General features: G+C 47.4%; 1 protein-coding gene across 5 annotated transcripts in view; it reads left to right on the plus strand.

The window, feature by feature from the left end:
- ANKRD6 (ankyrin repeat domain 6) overlaps nt 1–18,457 on the plus strand; it is a 46,596-nt gene that overhangs the window by 24,146 nt on the left and 3,993 nt on the right. For all 5 annotated transcript variants that reach the window (XM_032973339.2, XM_032973342.2, XM_032973338.2 and 2 more), the window contains exons 5-14: nt 850–948; nt 3,680–3,778; nt 4,143–4,241; nt 6,511–6,609; nt 7,032–7,109; nt 8,523–8,615; nt 10,431–10,643; nt 12,247–12,444; nt 14,387–14,539; nt 17,081–17,194. In XM_032973339.2, coding sequence (XP_032829230.2) covers nt 850–948; nt 3,680–3,778; nt 4,143–4,241; nt 6,511–6,609; nt 7,032–7,109; nt 8,523–8,615; nt 10,431–10,643; nt 12,247–12,444; nt 14,387–14,539; nt 17,081–17,194 — 1,245 coding nt within the window. The remainder of the gene's footprint in view (nt 1–849; nt 949–3,679; nt 3,779–4,142; nt 4,242–6,510; nt 6,610–7,031; nt 7,110–8,522; nt 8,616–10,430; nt 10,644–12,246; nt 12,445–14,386; nt 14,540–17,080; nt 17,195–18,457) is intronic.

Genomic DNA, 18,457 nt, shown 5'->3' on the forward strand with positions numbered 1-18,457 from the left:
TATTTAAATACACTATCGAAAAAAGAATTTACACCCCTCTGTCCATCACCGTGTTTTCTCATTGTGGATTTGTGAACACACTTTGTAAACAGCACATAAAATTCATATTGTAACATGCGTTTATACCAATGTTGCTCTACAGAGTAGTGGGTCGCTGCTCCTCTTATCCACATTGATACGAGCAGTATGTGGGGACTATAGCTTAATCGCAAAAAAACTATCTGCACAGATGCATACGGACAAGAGAAGTATTATCAAACAGGAGGAATTAATGGTGCAACGCATCTCATCTGTTAAATATCTGCAAGTTTGTCATCGATTGATCCTGGCTGCAGACATTGGTAAGTCACAAATAATAATTAAGTCAAGAGAGCAGTTTCACTCTATTATACATGCCGTTATGACAAATAAAGGACTTAATTCGTGTAGGCAGTTTTAACAGCTTTGGATAAGACTTATGGTCCTGCCCACACCCGAGCATGGAGTGCATTCGTCCTCGTCACTGTGCTTGGACGACAATGACAACAGAACGATCTGTGCCAGGTGGGTCACGGCGTTTATGTGCGCGGTGGGACGGAGTCGCCAAAAACAAATTACTTGCGATTTTGACTTCCGTTTATTCGGGACTCCGGGGTCCCGCCATGAGGTTCATATGCTGTATTAATATTTTGTTTAACAAGGCAATAATTCACCCTCCAGCCATTTGCTGAATTGCCATTGAATCGCTGGGGTGGCGGCTGTGCGGGGTGTGCCGGCGTGTATGACGCGTGCCTGAGTGCTCCCTTGTATAGATGTGCCCCAGGACCATTATGATTGTCTGCATTCGCACCCCACCCACCCCCCCTGCAGTCTGGGAGCACTGCTCTGCATGAGGCTGCGTGGAAGGGCTACAGCCAGTCCGTGAAGCTGCTGGTGAAGGCAGGTGCCAACGTCCACGTCAAGAACCACGTGAGCCACTGCGAGCTTGAGATTCATACACCCCCCCCCCACCTCCCCCCCGGGGGGGGGGGAGGTGGGGGGGGGGTGCTGGGCTGCGTCAATAATTCACAATTATGATGATAACGTGTTGCATTGATAAGGCGCGTTTCGTACGTAGGGCCTGATTGCTCGCCGAGTATGGGAAGCAGGAGATGAACAGAACCCGCACAGGATAAATGGACAGAACTAGTGGGGGGTGGGGGGGGGGTAATGGGCGCTTCAGAGAGATGAGTTTTCATGGGGGGGGGGGAGTTTGTGGGTTGTGGGGATGAATTTGGGGGTTGACTACCCCCTTCCCCCTTGAGACCCTGAACATTGGTATGTCGTCAACAGAAAATGAGAATATACATTGAATACTTTATTGTTGTACTTCCCCGCGCATCCGATTAGCACGGTTGGCTATGTATAGTGCGAAAGACGTTCAACAGACGTACATACATTAATGTAGTGCCCTATTTAAAATTCGAGAAACTTTCTCCTTGGGAAGTTTCTCGATCCACCTCTGACCTTCAGGAGAGCCGAGGCCTCTGTCACTAGCGTGATCAGTGCCCGGTGTTAATTTAGCCAGTGTTCTTTTTTATATTGTAGTCAAGCTCTAAGTCACGTTGGTGACAAACTGTAGATTTTACGATTCCTGGAAAGTACTGGAATGCTATATCTATGATTGTGTGCGTATGTATACTGGAATTCGCTTCCAGCTTGTTCCAGATTCTTGAAAAATCACTTGGCGTGATGGTTATTATCCCTTCGGCTTCAGAAAGTGTAAGAACTTAGAAATGGATTTGCATTTAAAACATATTTTTGTTTCATATTCTTAGTTTTTTTGGATGTCCTAATTAAAAAGAGACCTGATGGTTCAATGAGCCACTCTGTCTACAGGAAAGCTACCCATACGGATGCTTATCTGAAACCGGATTCCCACCACCATCCATCACAGAAGAATTCTCTCATCAAGACTCTGTATCATAGAGCCCAATGCATATCCGACCAGGAACACATAAGCAGTGAACTCAAGCACGTACACCAAGCTCTTAGGGCTAATGGTTACTCCGACTATACAATCCGCAAAGCTATCACTCAAACCATGAAGAAGAACCCTCTTGAGGAGCCTTTCAAAACCATCACTTTACCCTACATTGCTGGGATCACAAAAAAGATCTCCAAAATCTTGAATAAACACAAGATCCAGGTCCGTTTCAACACATTACATAAAATCCGTGATCTGGTTCCGTCTGTAAAAGATGTGATTCCGGACATACAATACCCTGGTGTCTACAAACTAAGTTGCCTCTGTGGTAGTAGTTACATTGGAGAAACCAAACGCCATATCTCGGACCGCATTCGTGAACATAAAGCAGACCTTAAACACGGTAGGACCAACACCTCGGCCGTAGCAGATCATTGTTCTAATTCAGTAGGCTCACATGCCATTGACTTTTCCAAGACGGAGGTTCTTTGTAAGCCATCTGGCTTCCATGAGAGATTCGTTCATGAGGCTATCCACATATACAAACACAGAGACAATTTCAACCGAGAAGATGGATTCTATCTTAGCAATCATTGGAAAGATTTGAAAAATCATTTCAGTTCTTGATTGATTGTTCACGCTTACAGTGCCTTTCAGACAGCATACATAAAAACAAATTTCGTCTCCCCCCTCCTCTTTTCAAAAAATAGATGGACTAGTCCTGGCAAACTGCCATCGTTGCGCGTGACGCAAACGTTATTTTTATATATATAAATAAATATGCCGTTTTCAAAATAAATTTATGCAAACCGACACACCTGATGATGACCGTTTGAGTTATGGTCGAAACGTCGTGAGAATTTTTTATTATTTTATATATATTTTGTTATTTTGTTGTTTCTCTTCAACGTGACTTTGCCGAAAAAACTAAGAATATGAATTACTGCAGTCACGAAAGCTTTAAATCAAAATTTAATATTTTTGTTTGTTATTTTTTTCCAAGTAAATTTTTACTTTTGTAAACGGCCAGAGTAGCGGTGCAAGGTTGCGTGTCAGGAGACAAAATATTCACCCGGTTAAAAGCAAGCAAGTTTCAAATTGCAGTTGACCTGTGCACGCTGTGAGGCGTGATTATCGGTATCAATCAGCTGGTTGAGAGGGCCACCTCTTGTGGGATGGTGGTGTGGACTGCAGTATAGATGGGAGCAGATGGAGAGAGCCGGTGAGGTGTGAAGAATCGCAAAGTCAATTGCCACTTTCACGATGCTTGCAATCAAATTGTGCGAGTACGAATCTGTCATTTCCAATTAATTTTTGTCGTACCGTTTGGTGTGTGGGAACCCTCCAGCCACTCTGGATGCTACTATATACACCACTGTGACAAATGAAAAAAAAATCTCGGTCTGTGATTCGAATCATAGCAATTCGTTAAACTCTGGATATGGTGAATTGCACTGTGCTATGAATCTGGAGACCTGAGTTTGATTCCCGGCCATGGCTAGCATCAATGGCAAGTGATATCCTAACTGTTCCTGAGCCTCCCCTAGAATGAGTAGCTGGTACAGTGTGTAAACATCAGCACTGGTGAGACATTATGTCGGCCAGGTGTGGCGCTGCTCACACCATGCCATCCCGCACCTTTCCAATCTTCATTGGTGTGCGCTAGCACCACCTGCCCCAGCAGTCTCCGTGAATAGCTACGCGGGGGGGGGGTGTCTCTGTGTTCATGTACAGGCAGGGAGCACCCCGCTACACCTCGCCTGCCAGAACGGACACTCGCAGAGCTGCCGGGGACTGCTGCTCGGTGGATCGCGTCCTGACGCCAAGAACCACGTGAGTGCCGCGATGGTGTCCGGTCCGCGGGCACCGGTGCCCCCGCCCCCCCACCCCGGCAGGGTCCTCCGTCTCCACGGGTTGCGCTGCAGAGCCCTCTCCGACGAGCGTCCGCGTCGTGCCGCGCGACGCTCGGCGCGACGTCCGACGTTTCGCTCCCGGCGGCTTGGAGCGTTCGCGTTGTCGGTCGTCGTGCCGAACGTCGACGTGCCACAAGCCGAGAGCACACATCGGACAGCTGCGCAGCACAACCGTGAAAGTTAAGCGGCAGGAAGGGGGCTCGCTTTGGGGGACCCCTGGGGGGTTTGGCGCCGGAGGGTTTGTGGGGGAGCGGGCTGCTGTGTGGCGTGTGCGTTGCGTGCAGATGGGCGACACGTGCACGCACATCGCGGCCCGCTACAACCACGTCACCGTCGTGCGCATCCTCATCAGCGCTTTCTGCTCCGTCGACGAAAAGAACGAGGTTTGACGACTGCGGCCGTTCACGGGCATCCCCACACCTCCGACGAGCACGGTTGGCTTACGTACGGCGCGAAAGAAGTTCGGCGTTATTAAGCCACTTCGTTGTGGTTCAGTTGGGGAAGGAAGCCCAGCAATCAGGGTCTGAGATTAAACAAGAGCCATGCTGGCCGACCGGTTACTGTTGAGATTGTGTGGCTGCTGTTAATTTCCACGTGGTAAGCCACTTCGTCGAGCGATACATTTTGCTGCTCAAAAAGAGCTGCATAGCTCAGTGAGTCGTTACCTGGCAATGATAAAACATTTATAAATACGCACGTACGTACGTGCCGAGCGCTCTCGCGTGCTGCCCTCCCTTATCGAACAAGGACCCTCAAGCCTCTGACAGAAACTAGGCATTGAATGACGCGTCGATTCACTGATTGAAACTAATTTCTGAAGTTCATGATAATACACGTCATCAGTTAATTAACTGAATTAATCATTGATGTAATGATTAATGGTGATGGCTATGCTCACATTCCTTGCACTGATTCATGCGTTTAAAATCCATTATTTACAATTCATGCAAATTACAAGCTCATGTTGCGTTTTTAAGGACTTCTCGGCTTCTCGGCGCTTTGCGCCTTGCCCGTCACCCCCACTGATGTCCTCTTCTTCACCATCCCTCCCGAATGTGTGCAGATACTACCGACTATTGTTTGTTGGGTGCGTAGGTATATATAGAGTTAGTAGATACTACTGACTCTCTTGTATGTAGGGTGTGTTGGTATATATAGAGTCAGTAGATACTACTGACTATTGTATGTAGGGTGTGTAGGTATATATAGAGTCAGTAGATATTACTGACTATTGTATGTAGGGTGTGTAGGTATATATAGAGTTAGTAGATGCTGCTGACTGTATTGTATGTAGGGTGTGTAGGTATATATAGAGTCAGCAGATACTACTGACTATTGTATGTAGGGTGTGTAGGTATATATAGAGTTAGTAGATACTACTGACTATTGTATGTAGGGTGTGTAGGTATATATATAGTCAGTAGATACTACTGATTCTATTGTATGTAGGGTGTGTAGGTATATATAGAGTTAGTAGATACTACTGACTATTGTATGTAGGGTGTGTAGGTATATACAGAGTCAGTAGATACTACTGATTCTATTGTATGTAGGGTGTGTAGGTATATATAGAGTTAGTAGATACTACTGACTATTGTATGTAGGGTGTGTAGGTATATATAGAGTTAGTAGATACTACTGACTATTGTATGTAGGGTGTGTAGGTATATATAGAGTTAGTAGATGCTGCTGACGCTATTGTATGTAGGGTGTGTAGGTATATATAGAGTCAGTAGATACTACTGACTCTATTGTATGTAGGGTGTGTAGGTATATATAGAGTTAGTAGATGCTGCTGACGCTATTGTATGTAGGGTGTGTAGGTATATATAGAGTCAGTAGATACTACTGACTCTATTGTATGTAGGGTGTGTAGGTATATATAGAGTCAGTAGATACGAGTGGCTATTGTATTTAGGGTGTGTCGGCGTACATGCCTAGAAAATAAATGTATTTTTTTGACGGGGTCGACAATTGTTGTAAGCCTGTTGGATCAACTCTTTACCCCCACATGTGGGGGGGTTGGTCCACTTTATATAACTTTTTTTTGATTCAGGCCTTCTGGAAAGGCTCTCATTATTTAGTTGATGGACAAACGGAATGCCGTGCTTTTGGAACAGACGGAGTGAATAAGTGAATGAGACAGTAAATACAGACAAACAATATAAATGAGACCATTTAAAACGAGACAATAAAGCATTGTTATTCTTGGTTCTTTCGGTAAAGTCACGTAGAAGGGAAACAATAAAATAATAAAACAATAAAATTCTCAACGACGTTTCGACTGCAACACAAGCAATCATCATCAGGTGTGAAAACCACAGCAAGAAAATTAGAATTTTTTTTATTGTTTTATATTTTTATTATTTTATTGTTTCCCTTCTACGTGACTTTACCAAAAGAACCGAGAATATGAATCCCTGCAGTCACGAAAGCTTTAAATAAAAAAAATAAAGCATTCATTATTGAATCCAATCGAAAAAAACCCCTGGACTTTGTCAATTCATTGAATTGTCTCCACTCATTGTGTTGCTGTTGTTGTTGCTGCCTCACCCCATGCTCTCTAACGGCATTTGCTCCAACAGTCTGTTAAAGGCTATACGAGGGGGGAGGGACCTTTTTCCTTGTGTGTGTGTGTTATTTTTTTGTCAGCTTGGTGACACGGCGCTGCACGTGACCGCGCAGCTTAACCACAGGAAAGTGACGCGACTGCTCCTGGCAGCTGGGGCCAACCCAACGCCCAAGAACAACGTGGGTCGCGCCGGGGGTTAGGGCAGCGCCGGGGCAAACTCTGTGGTTGAGGTCGGCGGTGCTTTGTGTAAGGTCACGCTGGGGTAGGACTGTGACCAAATTTCTCAATTGAGTTATACAAAGCAATCATCACCCATCGCACCTCCCCCTCCTCCTAGCAGTAGACTAATGGCCGGTTTGCAGGCCAGGTGCTGAGTCACCTTGTGCCCCACAGGGACAGCTGCCACCGAGGGGTTGCCTCTTTCAAATGTGTTGATAAGAGATGTGATGTGAGTCGCTTCTGTCGCGTGTAAAGCGCTCGTGAGACACCCCTGCGCAATATCAAACGCAAAATCGTTCCCGTCAAAGTGGCGCTGCGTTGTACGCGTTGTGCTGTACCGGTTGTAATGAGCGTTGCTGTGCCCTGGTTTCCGTGTGCCCAGGCTGAGCTGACGCCGCTGGACGTGGCCAGGGAGCACGACAACGCCGATGTGGCTCTCCTGCTCAGCCGGGCACCGCATGTACGACCCGCGCCGCGCCCACCGCCCCCTGGGTCGCCCACCGAGACGCCCATCGAGACTCTCACCCATAAGCCTCACCCAGGCCCATTCATCCAGATACTCCCTCGGGCACTTACTCTTTAATTCACTCAAGTTCTCAACACACTCATCGAGACACCTATTTAGGCTCTTATCCAAACGCTTAAGCTGTGATTCTACCAAGGCACTCACCAGGGTACCCAACAAGGCACCCACACAGCCACCCACCGAGGCAATCAGCCAGGTATCCACCCAGATGCTCGGCCAGGAACTCACCCAGGCATATGTTTGTTGAACTTCTTTCGCACCGTACGTAGTCATCCGTGCTGATCGGAGGTGAGGGGAAAGGACAACAAACTAAAACACAAAAAGGCAGCCAGGTACTTACCCGGACCACCCCCCAATCGGCCACACAGAAATCCCCCCAGATACCTGCACACGCACCCAGGTACTACTCACTGCTTCACAGTGGACGTCAAAGCTCACCTGACGTCAAGGGTAGGCCATTGTGTGCTAGAGTTAGGGTTTGCCAAATCAGCCAAATTCGAAAATTGCCCGAGAATTATGCATAGCAATCGTCGCCCCCTACTGGCAGACCAATGCCCCAGGTCACTCTTGCAAATGAGACTATCCTCCTCTCTTGAGTTTGCACCTGGTTAAACAAAATGAACTTAAAACTCACCTGTACACTCAACAAAACATCCACCTCAGCAGTGAGCCCAAGCAATCGGCTATATTTCGATTTAAAGCTTTCGTGACTGCAAGGATTCATCTTCTTTGGTTCTTTCGGTAAAGTCACGTAGAATGAGAATAAAATAATAAATTAATAAAATAAAATAACGCAATAAAATTCTCACGACGTTCGCTCCAGCGCTGTCCTCCAGACAGTCTCATCCCTTCACCTGATGAAGGCCGCTTGTGTTGTGGCCGAAACGTCGTGAGAATTTTATTGTGTTATTTTATTTTATCAATTTATTATTTTATTCTCATTCTACGTGACTTTACCAAAAGAACCAAAGAAGATGAATCGGCTATATGCCCACCCATGCACTCACCCAGGTACTCATGCAAACACCAATGGAGTCGGCCACTCACAGACTCACCACTGTACACACCAAGACACCCACCCAGTTACCAACCCAGGCACACACCCAAGCTCCTACTCAGAAGATCATCCAGCCAGCCGCCTGTGCAAATAAACCACCCAAACACCTGCCCACTCACCCCAGACTACCAGTGCAAACAATCCACCAACGCACCCACACGTACGTCCACCCAGGCACTCGCCGAGCCACCTACGCAGGGACTCGCTCATTTGGCTGCGACGGCCAGGCCGACCCTGCCGTCCTCCCCGTGCTGTCTGACACCGGCTCGTGCCCGTGTTTCCTCGTGCAGGCTGCGAGCGTCGTGCCCAGGAGACGAAGCGGAAAGGAGAGGGAGCCGCCCGCGCAGCAGAGGCGCTCACGATCCGTCCCTCGCAACCACAAGGTGTGTGGGGCGTCACAAGCAACCGCCACACTTCCCGTTACCTACTATAATCACCCAGAAATGTCTGTCCGTCCCGCGCGTGACGTCACTCCACATGAGGCCCACCCCCCTGCGTGACGTCACTCCACATGAGGCCCACTCCCCCCCCCCTCATTAATATTCATGAGTGGTTGGATTTTTACACTAATGCAGAGGAAGGTCGAGCTGAATTGAATAATTCATTATGCAAAGTAGCTTCAAATGTGAAGTTTGTTTACAGAAAGTGACGGCAAAAAATGAATCTACGCAGCACAGTGCGACATCCGTGCGTGACGTCACTGCAAAGAGGCCCCCCCCTTCATTAATATTCATGCCCGCGTGGAAATTTACACTAACGCACAGGAAGGTCGCGCACTCCACATGCGGCACCCCTCCCCTCATTAATAATCATGAGCGGGTGACGTCACTCCACATGCCGCACCCCTCCACAATAACCATGAGGGCGTGACGTCACTCCACATGCCGCACCCCTCCCCAATAACTATTAGCGGGTGACATCACTCCACATGGGGCAATCCCCCCCCCCCCTAATTAATAATCATGAGCTGAACAATTTTTAAATTGAATATTTCAGATTTTCTGCAATATACACCCGCCTTTGGACGGGCAAAAAAGCTAGTCTGCATTATTGATAGTTGAACCACTGGTAGACGTGGGACCGGATTAGGTTTCATGAGGGCCGAGAGCTGGTATAGTTTTGTACAGGGTGCTTCACAAAAAATGTTAACACTTTCGAGAATTTCCAATGAAACCACCAGAAATGTGCTGTCTCCGGGCTCTGGAGATCACTTGGAGAAGATTACAGGCACGTGTGTTGGCAATGATGGCGAACAAGTGGAGATTCTTTGACTTTTTGAAGCGATTAACATGACATTTGTTATCATGTTACAGTGCATTATCCGTTTTTTTTCCATTAAAAACAATCGTCCTATATAAGTGTTAACGTGTTTTTGAAGCATCCTGTAATACCTTCCTCTTACTGTTTTACCGTTTTAACACCACACATGCCTCATGCCAAACGCTGCATTGTTAATCACCTTGGCTATTTCAGTTCCACATTTCAAATGCGATATACCAAGTGGAGAGTCAAGTCGAAGCTAAAACAAAACGAATACAATTTTGGCGCATCACTGGCAGTAATATGCATAGTTATTCTATGGCTTTTATGACCAAATTACCTATAGGATTGATCATATAGTGCTATAATCTTACACTTTTCATCATTATAAAAGCTATAGGTATTTTTGGAAGCTGCTCAAAATTCAAGACTTTAGGGCGCTGCAGTCCCTAAAGCTGCTGTGTTAATCCGGCTCTGGCTTCACATTGCAGGCAGCTTGGTTTGGTAATCGCGGAAAACTGTGCTGTTGGTAGGTCACAATGACTGTGATTTTGAGAAGCACTCTTCTAGATCGATGCTTTCCAGCAGCACCTGTTTTAACATGCAAACACCAGGCTTGTATTGACTCTCTTGAGCACACCTGTCAACCCATACGGTTTACCCATATTCTTGTACAGGAAAATTGAGTGTTCAGGTCCATGCGGTGTACAGCCGTTTCAATACGGGCAACATTTTTTTAATTCTATTTGTTTGTGTTTTTCCCTTGTGATGTGACTTTGTAGGATGAACGTTGAGATTTATAAATGCACGGGGTGACTATTAACGTCTGAATTGGTCTGTAATAAGGTAGGCACTGATAAGGGGTTGACAGGTATGCTCTTGAGTCTCGTCTTCTGCACGTGGCCTGTCTTAATGCCTATTTTACTCCCCTCCCGAAGGTGTTTAAGGATCGCTCGTCCACAAACGGCAGCAGCGTCAGCAGCAGCAGCCAGCGAGCGGGCGGGTCCGGGGAGAGGACGGGGAGGCGGGGGAAGCAGCTCGCTCCGCTCAGTCTCTCAGCCACGTCCCCGACAGCAGCCACAGCCGCCACAGCCGCCGGCACCACCACAGCCGTCGCCCTGCCTCTGACACAGAGAGGGACTCACAAGAGGGTACGTTGAGCCTGGCTCAAACACCGCACACGGGTGGGTTCTCGCGGCTCCACACGCAAAAAAAGACCACGTCACTTTGATTACAATTTATTATTTATACCCTGCCCCGAGACGCGACACATCTCGGGTCGGCAGAACAAAGGGGCTTTTGAGATAATAACAACAACAACAGCAGTAAGATAATCGCTCAGTGGGGAAGCCATTGTAGATCGAATGTGATGCGGAAAATCTAAGCTGTATAGTCGATATACACGGACAAAGAGACTACTGGCGTTGTAGATACTCTGAGCATCTTCATTTGAATGTGCGAATTCGGTTGGAGTCGGTGCCGCTGCAGAATCATGTGTCCTGCTTTTAGTGGCCGTTGTACGTGCGTATGCAGTCCTTCAAGAGATCTCAATGCATTGTGCAGGGAGATCTGATTCGCCAGGCTGTTAGTGTGGAACAAAAAAAAGATCAGTAACCGAAGCAAATTTAATGAAAAATGAAGGATTCGATGTGAATAGCTGACGATTAAAACCGGAGGCAACGCAGGGCAGCTTCTCGCATCTCTCATCCATCTCCATTCACGTGGAAAGCAGACGGCAATTGACGAGAGGAGTGTTAGAATAGGTTTTCCCCTTTTTTCTGGCAACAAAACAGGTGTTTAGATGTTAAAACACCAAACTGAAACCTTTTACAAGGAATCATGTCTGCATTTACCACAATACTTGTGGTCAGAATCCAAACAAAAAACATACTCTGATAATATATGGGAATTGTCTTTGATACTGATTGGCCTACACCAGAGACAGCCTTCTTTATGTATGGCCTAGTCTCACCAGTGTCAGACAAGAGGACGCCAAAAAGCGAACAGTACAAAGACAATGCCACTATCAGAGCGTTTATAGCTTGGCGTGAGCAGCTATATCATGGGACCTTTTTGCCAGTATCAAAGTATGAGAGACTGTACAGCTTTGTGTTGCCATAACTATATCAAACATGTGCAACCGTTTGTCAATCCACTGCTGGATGAAGGCCTACCTGCACCGATTTCATTGTTGGGGATTGTTTGACCATACTTCGCCACGCTGGTTACTCACCACCGGTGCTAGCCGTAGCCGGGAGTTGAACTCGGGTCACCAGGTTCAGAGCGCAGTGTGCCACTTTGCCACTACTCCATCGAACTAAAATAAATCAGTTATAAAGCTCAGCCCCCGGTACATGGTGATCAGCATTCTCTTTTATACCTTTAAGAATGATACGCTCCCTACATGTTGTCTATAGGCTAAATCGTTATATCGGGTATATATCTATAGCCTGTCGGGATACTTGATGGGTAGCAGAGGGCAGTGCAGAAAAATCCAATGTTGTATTGTACTTCCATGCTCCCACGTCGATGCTCCCACTTTCACCAACCTGCACTGGCCGGCATGGTAAAGTATGGTCAAACAAACCCATGACCTTTATACAGCAATGGACTGATTAAACCGGGTTCTAACGCGAACCCCCACTAACCCGCACGGCGTGGAAAGACCCTCGCTCAGCAGTGGCGTGAAAGCGAGGGCTGTACATGTACACGCACATTCGCTTGTTGACTTCTTCTTCTCATCGTCCTCCAAAGGGCATCACCTTTTCCGACCCGGCCCACTTAACGAGCCATTCGGCGCCCGGCCGCCGTGACGACAAGAGGAGGTGGAAACCGCGCCAGGGGTCGGTGGCGGCCCTCGCCCCTCCCCGGCCCGCGTCTCCACCCCCGCCGACCCAGCGCGCCTACCAGCTCTACACCCTGTACCGCGACCGCGAGGGAAAGCTCAAGCAGGTGCGGCGCCCGCCCCACGTGGCCCGGTGAGGTCGGAGAGGTCGGAGAGCCGAGCCCGGCAGACCGCTGAAAAAAAATCCTCGGTTTTAATCCGGAGTTTTCGGACAGCCGCCTGCTGTCGACTGAACTGGGTTCTCAGGGGCAGTGAGTTGGTGGGCTCGGGCCGGTTATCGGAGACCCACAGACTCGCACAGAGAGGCATAAGTTTACTGAGAGATCCATAGCATTGTGCAGACCGAGTTGTGATTAAACCAGTTTATTTAACGTTAATGGACTCAGCCCGGTCACCAATCGCTTGCAAAGGGAACCACAGACTTGTATGGAAACCCATAAACAAATATACATAGAGAGAGAGATCCATAGACTTAAACACCCCGAGTTGTGATTATACCAGGTTCTCAAGTGTAGCCAGTTGTCACTATGTAAGACTTTGACACATAGACGACTCACATAATAACCTATCGACCCACACGGACTGGTTTGTTATGAAACAGGGTTCTCAAGTTTAGCAAGCCCGGTCCCCAGTGACTGCACGCAAAAAAACCCATCACATTTAATTTGGTTCTGCATTATATTTAGCAAAATCCAGCTCTGATAATTAAAAACACTAGGTTGCCTGTCATGCGAATAACATTAATCTCATATCGCAATTTCGGGTGGGAAATTCCTGCCCTTGCATGCAGAGCTCTACTTGATACCATGCCCTTTAAATCGACACATTTACGGGCCTCCCTTTACATACGGAACAAATATGTTCCTGAAAATTGGTCTGTAAAGTGGAATTCCATATATCGAGCCCTATTGTTCCATTGACTTCCATTGTATAATTGAAGACGCGTTCCGACAGAAAAAGAAAATGATTCGGCCCCAAGACGTAATGTAATGTAAAATCAAAACTGCTAGAAAAACACTGGCTACCTTCATTATGAGCATCTGTGGCCCCAGGTAAGGCTCAGTGGGAAACCAGCAAAGGATAAAAACCGCGCAACTCAAATGACCTGGCGCAGCATGGAGTGCGCGCGTGGACGAACGACGGACCAAGCATTACTCTTCGCCCCCCCCCATGAATTTATAATTCAGCTTTAACATTCCGTAAATGTAAAATTTTACGTAAATGTATATCAGTTTAACACGTAGGCTTTCGAATTTGTTTCCAAATTCCTAAGTTACGTTCTAGCGAAATGCATTACATTGCATTGAGTAGTCGTACAACGGGGGGCGACTGTAAAGCCCTTTTCTCAATCTACTGCTGGATGAGGGCCTCCCCATGCTGTGTGGGTCGTAGGGGGGTTATGTATCCACATTTCACGCTTGTCGGCGTGGGTTGAAGGTGGCGAGTGTAGATACGGGAGCATAGAAGTAGAGCACAACAACGGATTTTTCTGCACTGCCCTCTGCTGCCCACCAATCAACTTCAAAGCCTAGACAATCTGTGCACGGTGGTCGTCAAATCCAAGCACCCTCCAGATTCCTAGCTCTTGACGAGATTGGGCGCATTCCACGCGATTTGGTCTTAGGCCTTACATTGCTAAAAAGTTTAAAGGCGCATCCCCGCAATTGCTTACAACCCGCCACTGTCTGCCCAAAAAGGGTCTCCACGAGAAGAGCTCTGGAGAGCCCCCCTAGAGAGTTATTTAGCCTTCAATTCCACGCCGGTCAGATGTGTTGGAACAGGTGCAAGTACCCACACTATGGCCCACCACGTTTGACCTTCCGATCGACTCACTGTAGCTCACCCATTAATACCGCCGGGTGCACAGAGACGGAGGGAAGTAAGAAAACATTCCCATTGTTTCAACTGCCACGCAAGGAGATCGAACCCGGCGACTTCTGGATCGCCAATCCAGTGCGCTCACCATGACACCGCAGCAGTGTGCCCTGCTTGAATATTGCCCATTATTTGTTCTCATTGCCTCGATGCTGCCACCACCCGTGCGCTCAGGCCGCCCTCAACGGGTGTCGCTGCGACCCGCTGATTCAGCGAGTCGACGGGAAGATGGAGGCGACGCGGGAGGAGCTCATGGCGGAGATCGACTGCGTCAAGGACAGGGTCAACGCTCGCCTCGGGGAGGTGGAGAGCCGGACCAAGCACCAGGTAGCTCACGGGCCCAGTGGGGTTGATCGGTACCACCTGGGGTGAAAATTTCCACCAGAATGCGCCATGGGCAGTGTCCCATCATCAGCCGAAAGCTTTGCGTATACACTGTCTGTTTCAAAGCACAATTGTTATATACTTTCATATTTTGTACACGTTTCATATGTCATTCATTTCACCCCCCCCCAAAACAATATCCGCTGTCAAAACGATGGGTGTCTTTCGACAACAACATTTTTCATAATAAAGGTTTTTGGGTTAGATCGCGTTTATTTATAAATGTGTCGTAACCCTCCACCACCCGACACGACCAATCAGCAAAAAAAGTGTCACGTTGACAAAAGACAAATAATTCACTACTTCAGCCCACCGGTGTGTTGAAGAGTTAATCCACATTTACAGTTTGAGTACGACGAAAGCCTACGTGTTAAACTGAACAACATTTTTCTCATGAAAAGCTACTCCAGGGACCGTGCTATCAGACACATTTGTGATCCAACGATAAAAAGGTTCAAGGCCGTCGTTGTTAGCATGTCTGCCAGCCCAGAATGACAATCGCCCAATTTGATGGTCTCAGTCCGGTCACCAATAACTGCACACAAAAAAAAAAACCCCATCACATTAAACTTGGTTCTACAGGCCTTTGTCAATCCACCAGTGGATGGAATCTTAACCCCCACTGTGTCGATTGTAGGGAGTTGTTTAACCATACTTCACCATGCTGGTCGATGCGGGTTGGTGAAGTAGACGCCCAGGAATGCTTCAGGTTTGACTCACCGCTGATGTTAGCCATGGCTGGGAATAGAACTCGGGTTCATAACGTAGGGGGCTAATCGCTGTATCACCACTCTACCACGCATAATCTATGTGGCCTGATTTCCATAAAATGATTTAATCCCGATTCCATCCATCTGCTTGAGCCAAGGCTTACAACTTCCTCATTTCATTTGCCAATTACTGACTGTCTCTCTCTGCACAAAGCATCTTCATTTGCACCTTTAACATCCTGTCATCGCCTTACCTCCTCTGCCCCGCTGAATCTCTAACTGCCTCTCTCTGAAACAAATCAGAGATGTGAAATTTCCTTTGTAAAAATTATCTTGATGTGCATGCCACCCTCAACCTCATCCATGTGTACAGCATCTTGAGATGCAGTTGCACTTAGACACTGTATGCATAAAAATGCTATTGTGTTCATCATCATCATCATCAGCCATGATAAATCCACTGTCGGATGCAAACCACCTCAAGTGATAACCATCTCTCACAGTCCTGCAGTGTCGTTCATCCATCGTAATTGATGAGCACCATGGCATCAGACCAGGGTTAGGGGTTGGTTGCAGTGAGTCTGGAGATGGACAATTTGGGTGCAAGAGGACCGGTTGCTGCTCGTTGGATACACATGATCTGAGGCCGTGGGGGGAGGAGTTGGCGATTCTTGATTGCGGACTTCTCTCCTCTCAGCCTCGGTGGTCCTCCTCTGCCCACGTGGCAGCACCTTCGTATGTGAGACTGCGCCAGGTAGAGTGGTGCTGTGCCAAGGTCTCCCATTGTCTCGGCATCTGGGAGGTTATGGGAGAGGTTTTGAGGGTTTCCGGGAATGTAATAATCCATGAAGCATCCGCACATGAATTGATTTCAGGACTTCGTCTCTGCAGTGGAAATACTCAAGGGCATGTTCCTTCCTAAGGCTGTCACTCAGTTGTTAGTCTAGACCACTGGCTATCATCCCTTTCAGCCACATGTCCGGTGGAAACCCCACTTACATTTCTAAACGGTCAATTATATGTGTTTGTTCTATAACCCGTTCGTTCTTCTTTCTGTCTTGTGGTATAACTCTGAGCATGCACCTTCCTCGTGAATGTTATTTGTGAATCATCTTTACAAGCGGCCGCCTTGGCCAAACTTCCATCTTGCATCCAAGTGCCACCACGGTGGATTCAGCAGGAGTGGCTGGAGGCCACCCAGTGGCAGCACTTAGGCATTAAGTAAGCCAAGCAAAAACTTAGCACCCCAAGCAAACAATAAACATTTTTTTTAAATTAAAACTATAAACTATTTCTATTTTATCAGGTAAGGCCCACTGAGCTCTTTTTCAGAAATGACCTGGCCAGCAATAATATCTCAACGAAGTGGCTCATCATGTGGCAATTTATAGCAGCCAAATACTCTGGAAATTCTGGAGAAAAAAAAATACATAGGAGCCCATCAAATATCTCAAAATTTAAATCATACACATAACAAGTGAATTGACATAAAGCGAATATATTATCTTGTCTGCATCTCTGTACTCTCATCCCATGACATGTCTATGTTTGTCTAGATGTCTCTCATCTCACTACATCCATATCTCTTGTCTATACAGCATCTCTTCTGTCGCCCCACTCGGATGACATAATTTCAAAGTAGAGTCCAGAAAAAAGAATTCTGCTCAGGGCCCCCAGTGAGGCCAGCGGCGCCACTGTCGCCGTACCGGCCACGTACCGTGGTCGACATCGGCGGATTGTGCTCACGTGGACGCCCGGTGTGGTGCCGTTGCAGCTGCTGCGGATCAACAAGCTGACGAAGGAGCGCGTCGCGGCCGAGGGCACGAAGTGCCTGCACCGAATCGACCAGCGAGCGGTGGCCGAACGCAGGGACGTACTCGCCCAACAGGTGCACGCACGCACACGGCAACACCCCCCCCTCCACGCTCCCCTCCAACGTATGTAGCATTTGTCTACTGACTGGAGCACATACACATCACTATGGTTTGTCAAGGTAAACATGAGTCAAACTTATGGCCGAGGTGTGCGAAGAAAAAAATATTAATGGAAAGGTCACAGCATAAGGTAGGGAGCAGGGGTCTTACCCCCCCCACCGCCCAGCCTCAAACAGACCGGATTGTGCGAGGAGCTCACAGATCCTTGAAATATCTGTACATATGTGAAAAGAGCTTCATAGCCCATCGGATTCCTCCAGTATAAAGATTCTGATTCTGAAGTTCTCTGGCAGGTGAGGCTGCGTTGGCTGGGTCACTTAGTGGTGAATGGTGGCTGTTGTTGCGTATCTTTGTCTTTGTGTATGTCACTATCTCAGTGTTTCTCTGTGTGTCTCCAGGGGCCAATTGCTCATGGTTGTCAAACTCTGGATTCCCTCACCCCCAGTCCAACCATATAAGCGCCTACTCTAATGTATTTCAACAGCCATTTCCAATATTTCATGGACTTTATTTAAATCCACGATTTCCATCACCACCATGACCTCTGTACCAGAATCGTAACCATGCCGCATCTCACATATATACACGCAATCGCATGCAACCACCACATGGTTTGTAACACTCAATCTCAGTGGCTTGTAACACTAAATAAATGTCAGTGGTGTGATACTGTGCCAGCAGAATGTGCTGACAAATGTCTGCGCAGCACCTTGATTGAGGCTGCAGCAACGTGTCTTTGCCAGACAGTTACTCAGCCAACTAAACGTGTATGTGGAATAACTATATCACGTAATACATTTTTTTGTATATGTTTTTATTACCTGTAATCCCCTAAGACATTGTAAAATTGTGTTGCGCATTTACCAACACTGTGCCTCTGACTAACCGTTTACCAACAATAAAATGCCATAAAATCTACTTACCTTGTACCCTGACTGCAAATTCAATAATTTTGTATTCATGCCTGATACGTTATATACACGTACAGCCCTTTTGTCAGTACACTGCTGGATGAGGGCCTCCCTACACCGTGCAGGTCGTGGGGGCTGTTTGAACACACCTCACCACGCTGGTCACTGCAAGTTGGTGAAGGCGGACAGCGCAGACATAGGATCATAGACGTACAGTACAACAATGTATTTTTTTAAGCTCTGTCCTCCACGATACAGCATGGGTTATGTCATTTCATTGGTTTTCTGCTTCCTTGGTTTCCTTGG

Source organism: Petromyzon marinus, chromosome 51 (assembly GCF_048934315.1).
Source record: "Petromyzon marinus isolate PM22_M1 ecotype Great Lakes invasive population chromosome 51, UKy_Petmar_22M1.pri1.0, whole genome shotgun sequence".
Classification (NCBI taxonomy): Eukaryota; Metazoa; Chordata; class Hyperoartia; order Petromyzontiformes; family Petromyzontidae; genus Petromyzon; species Petromyzon marinus.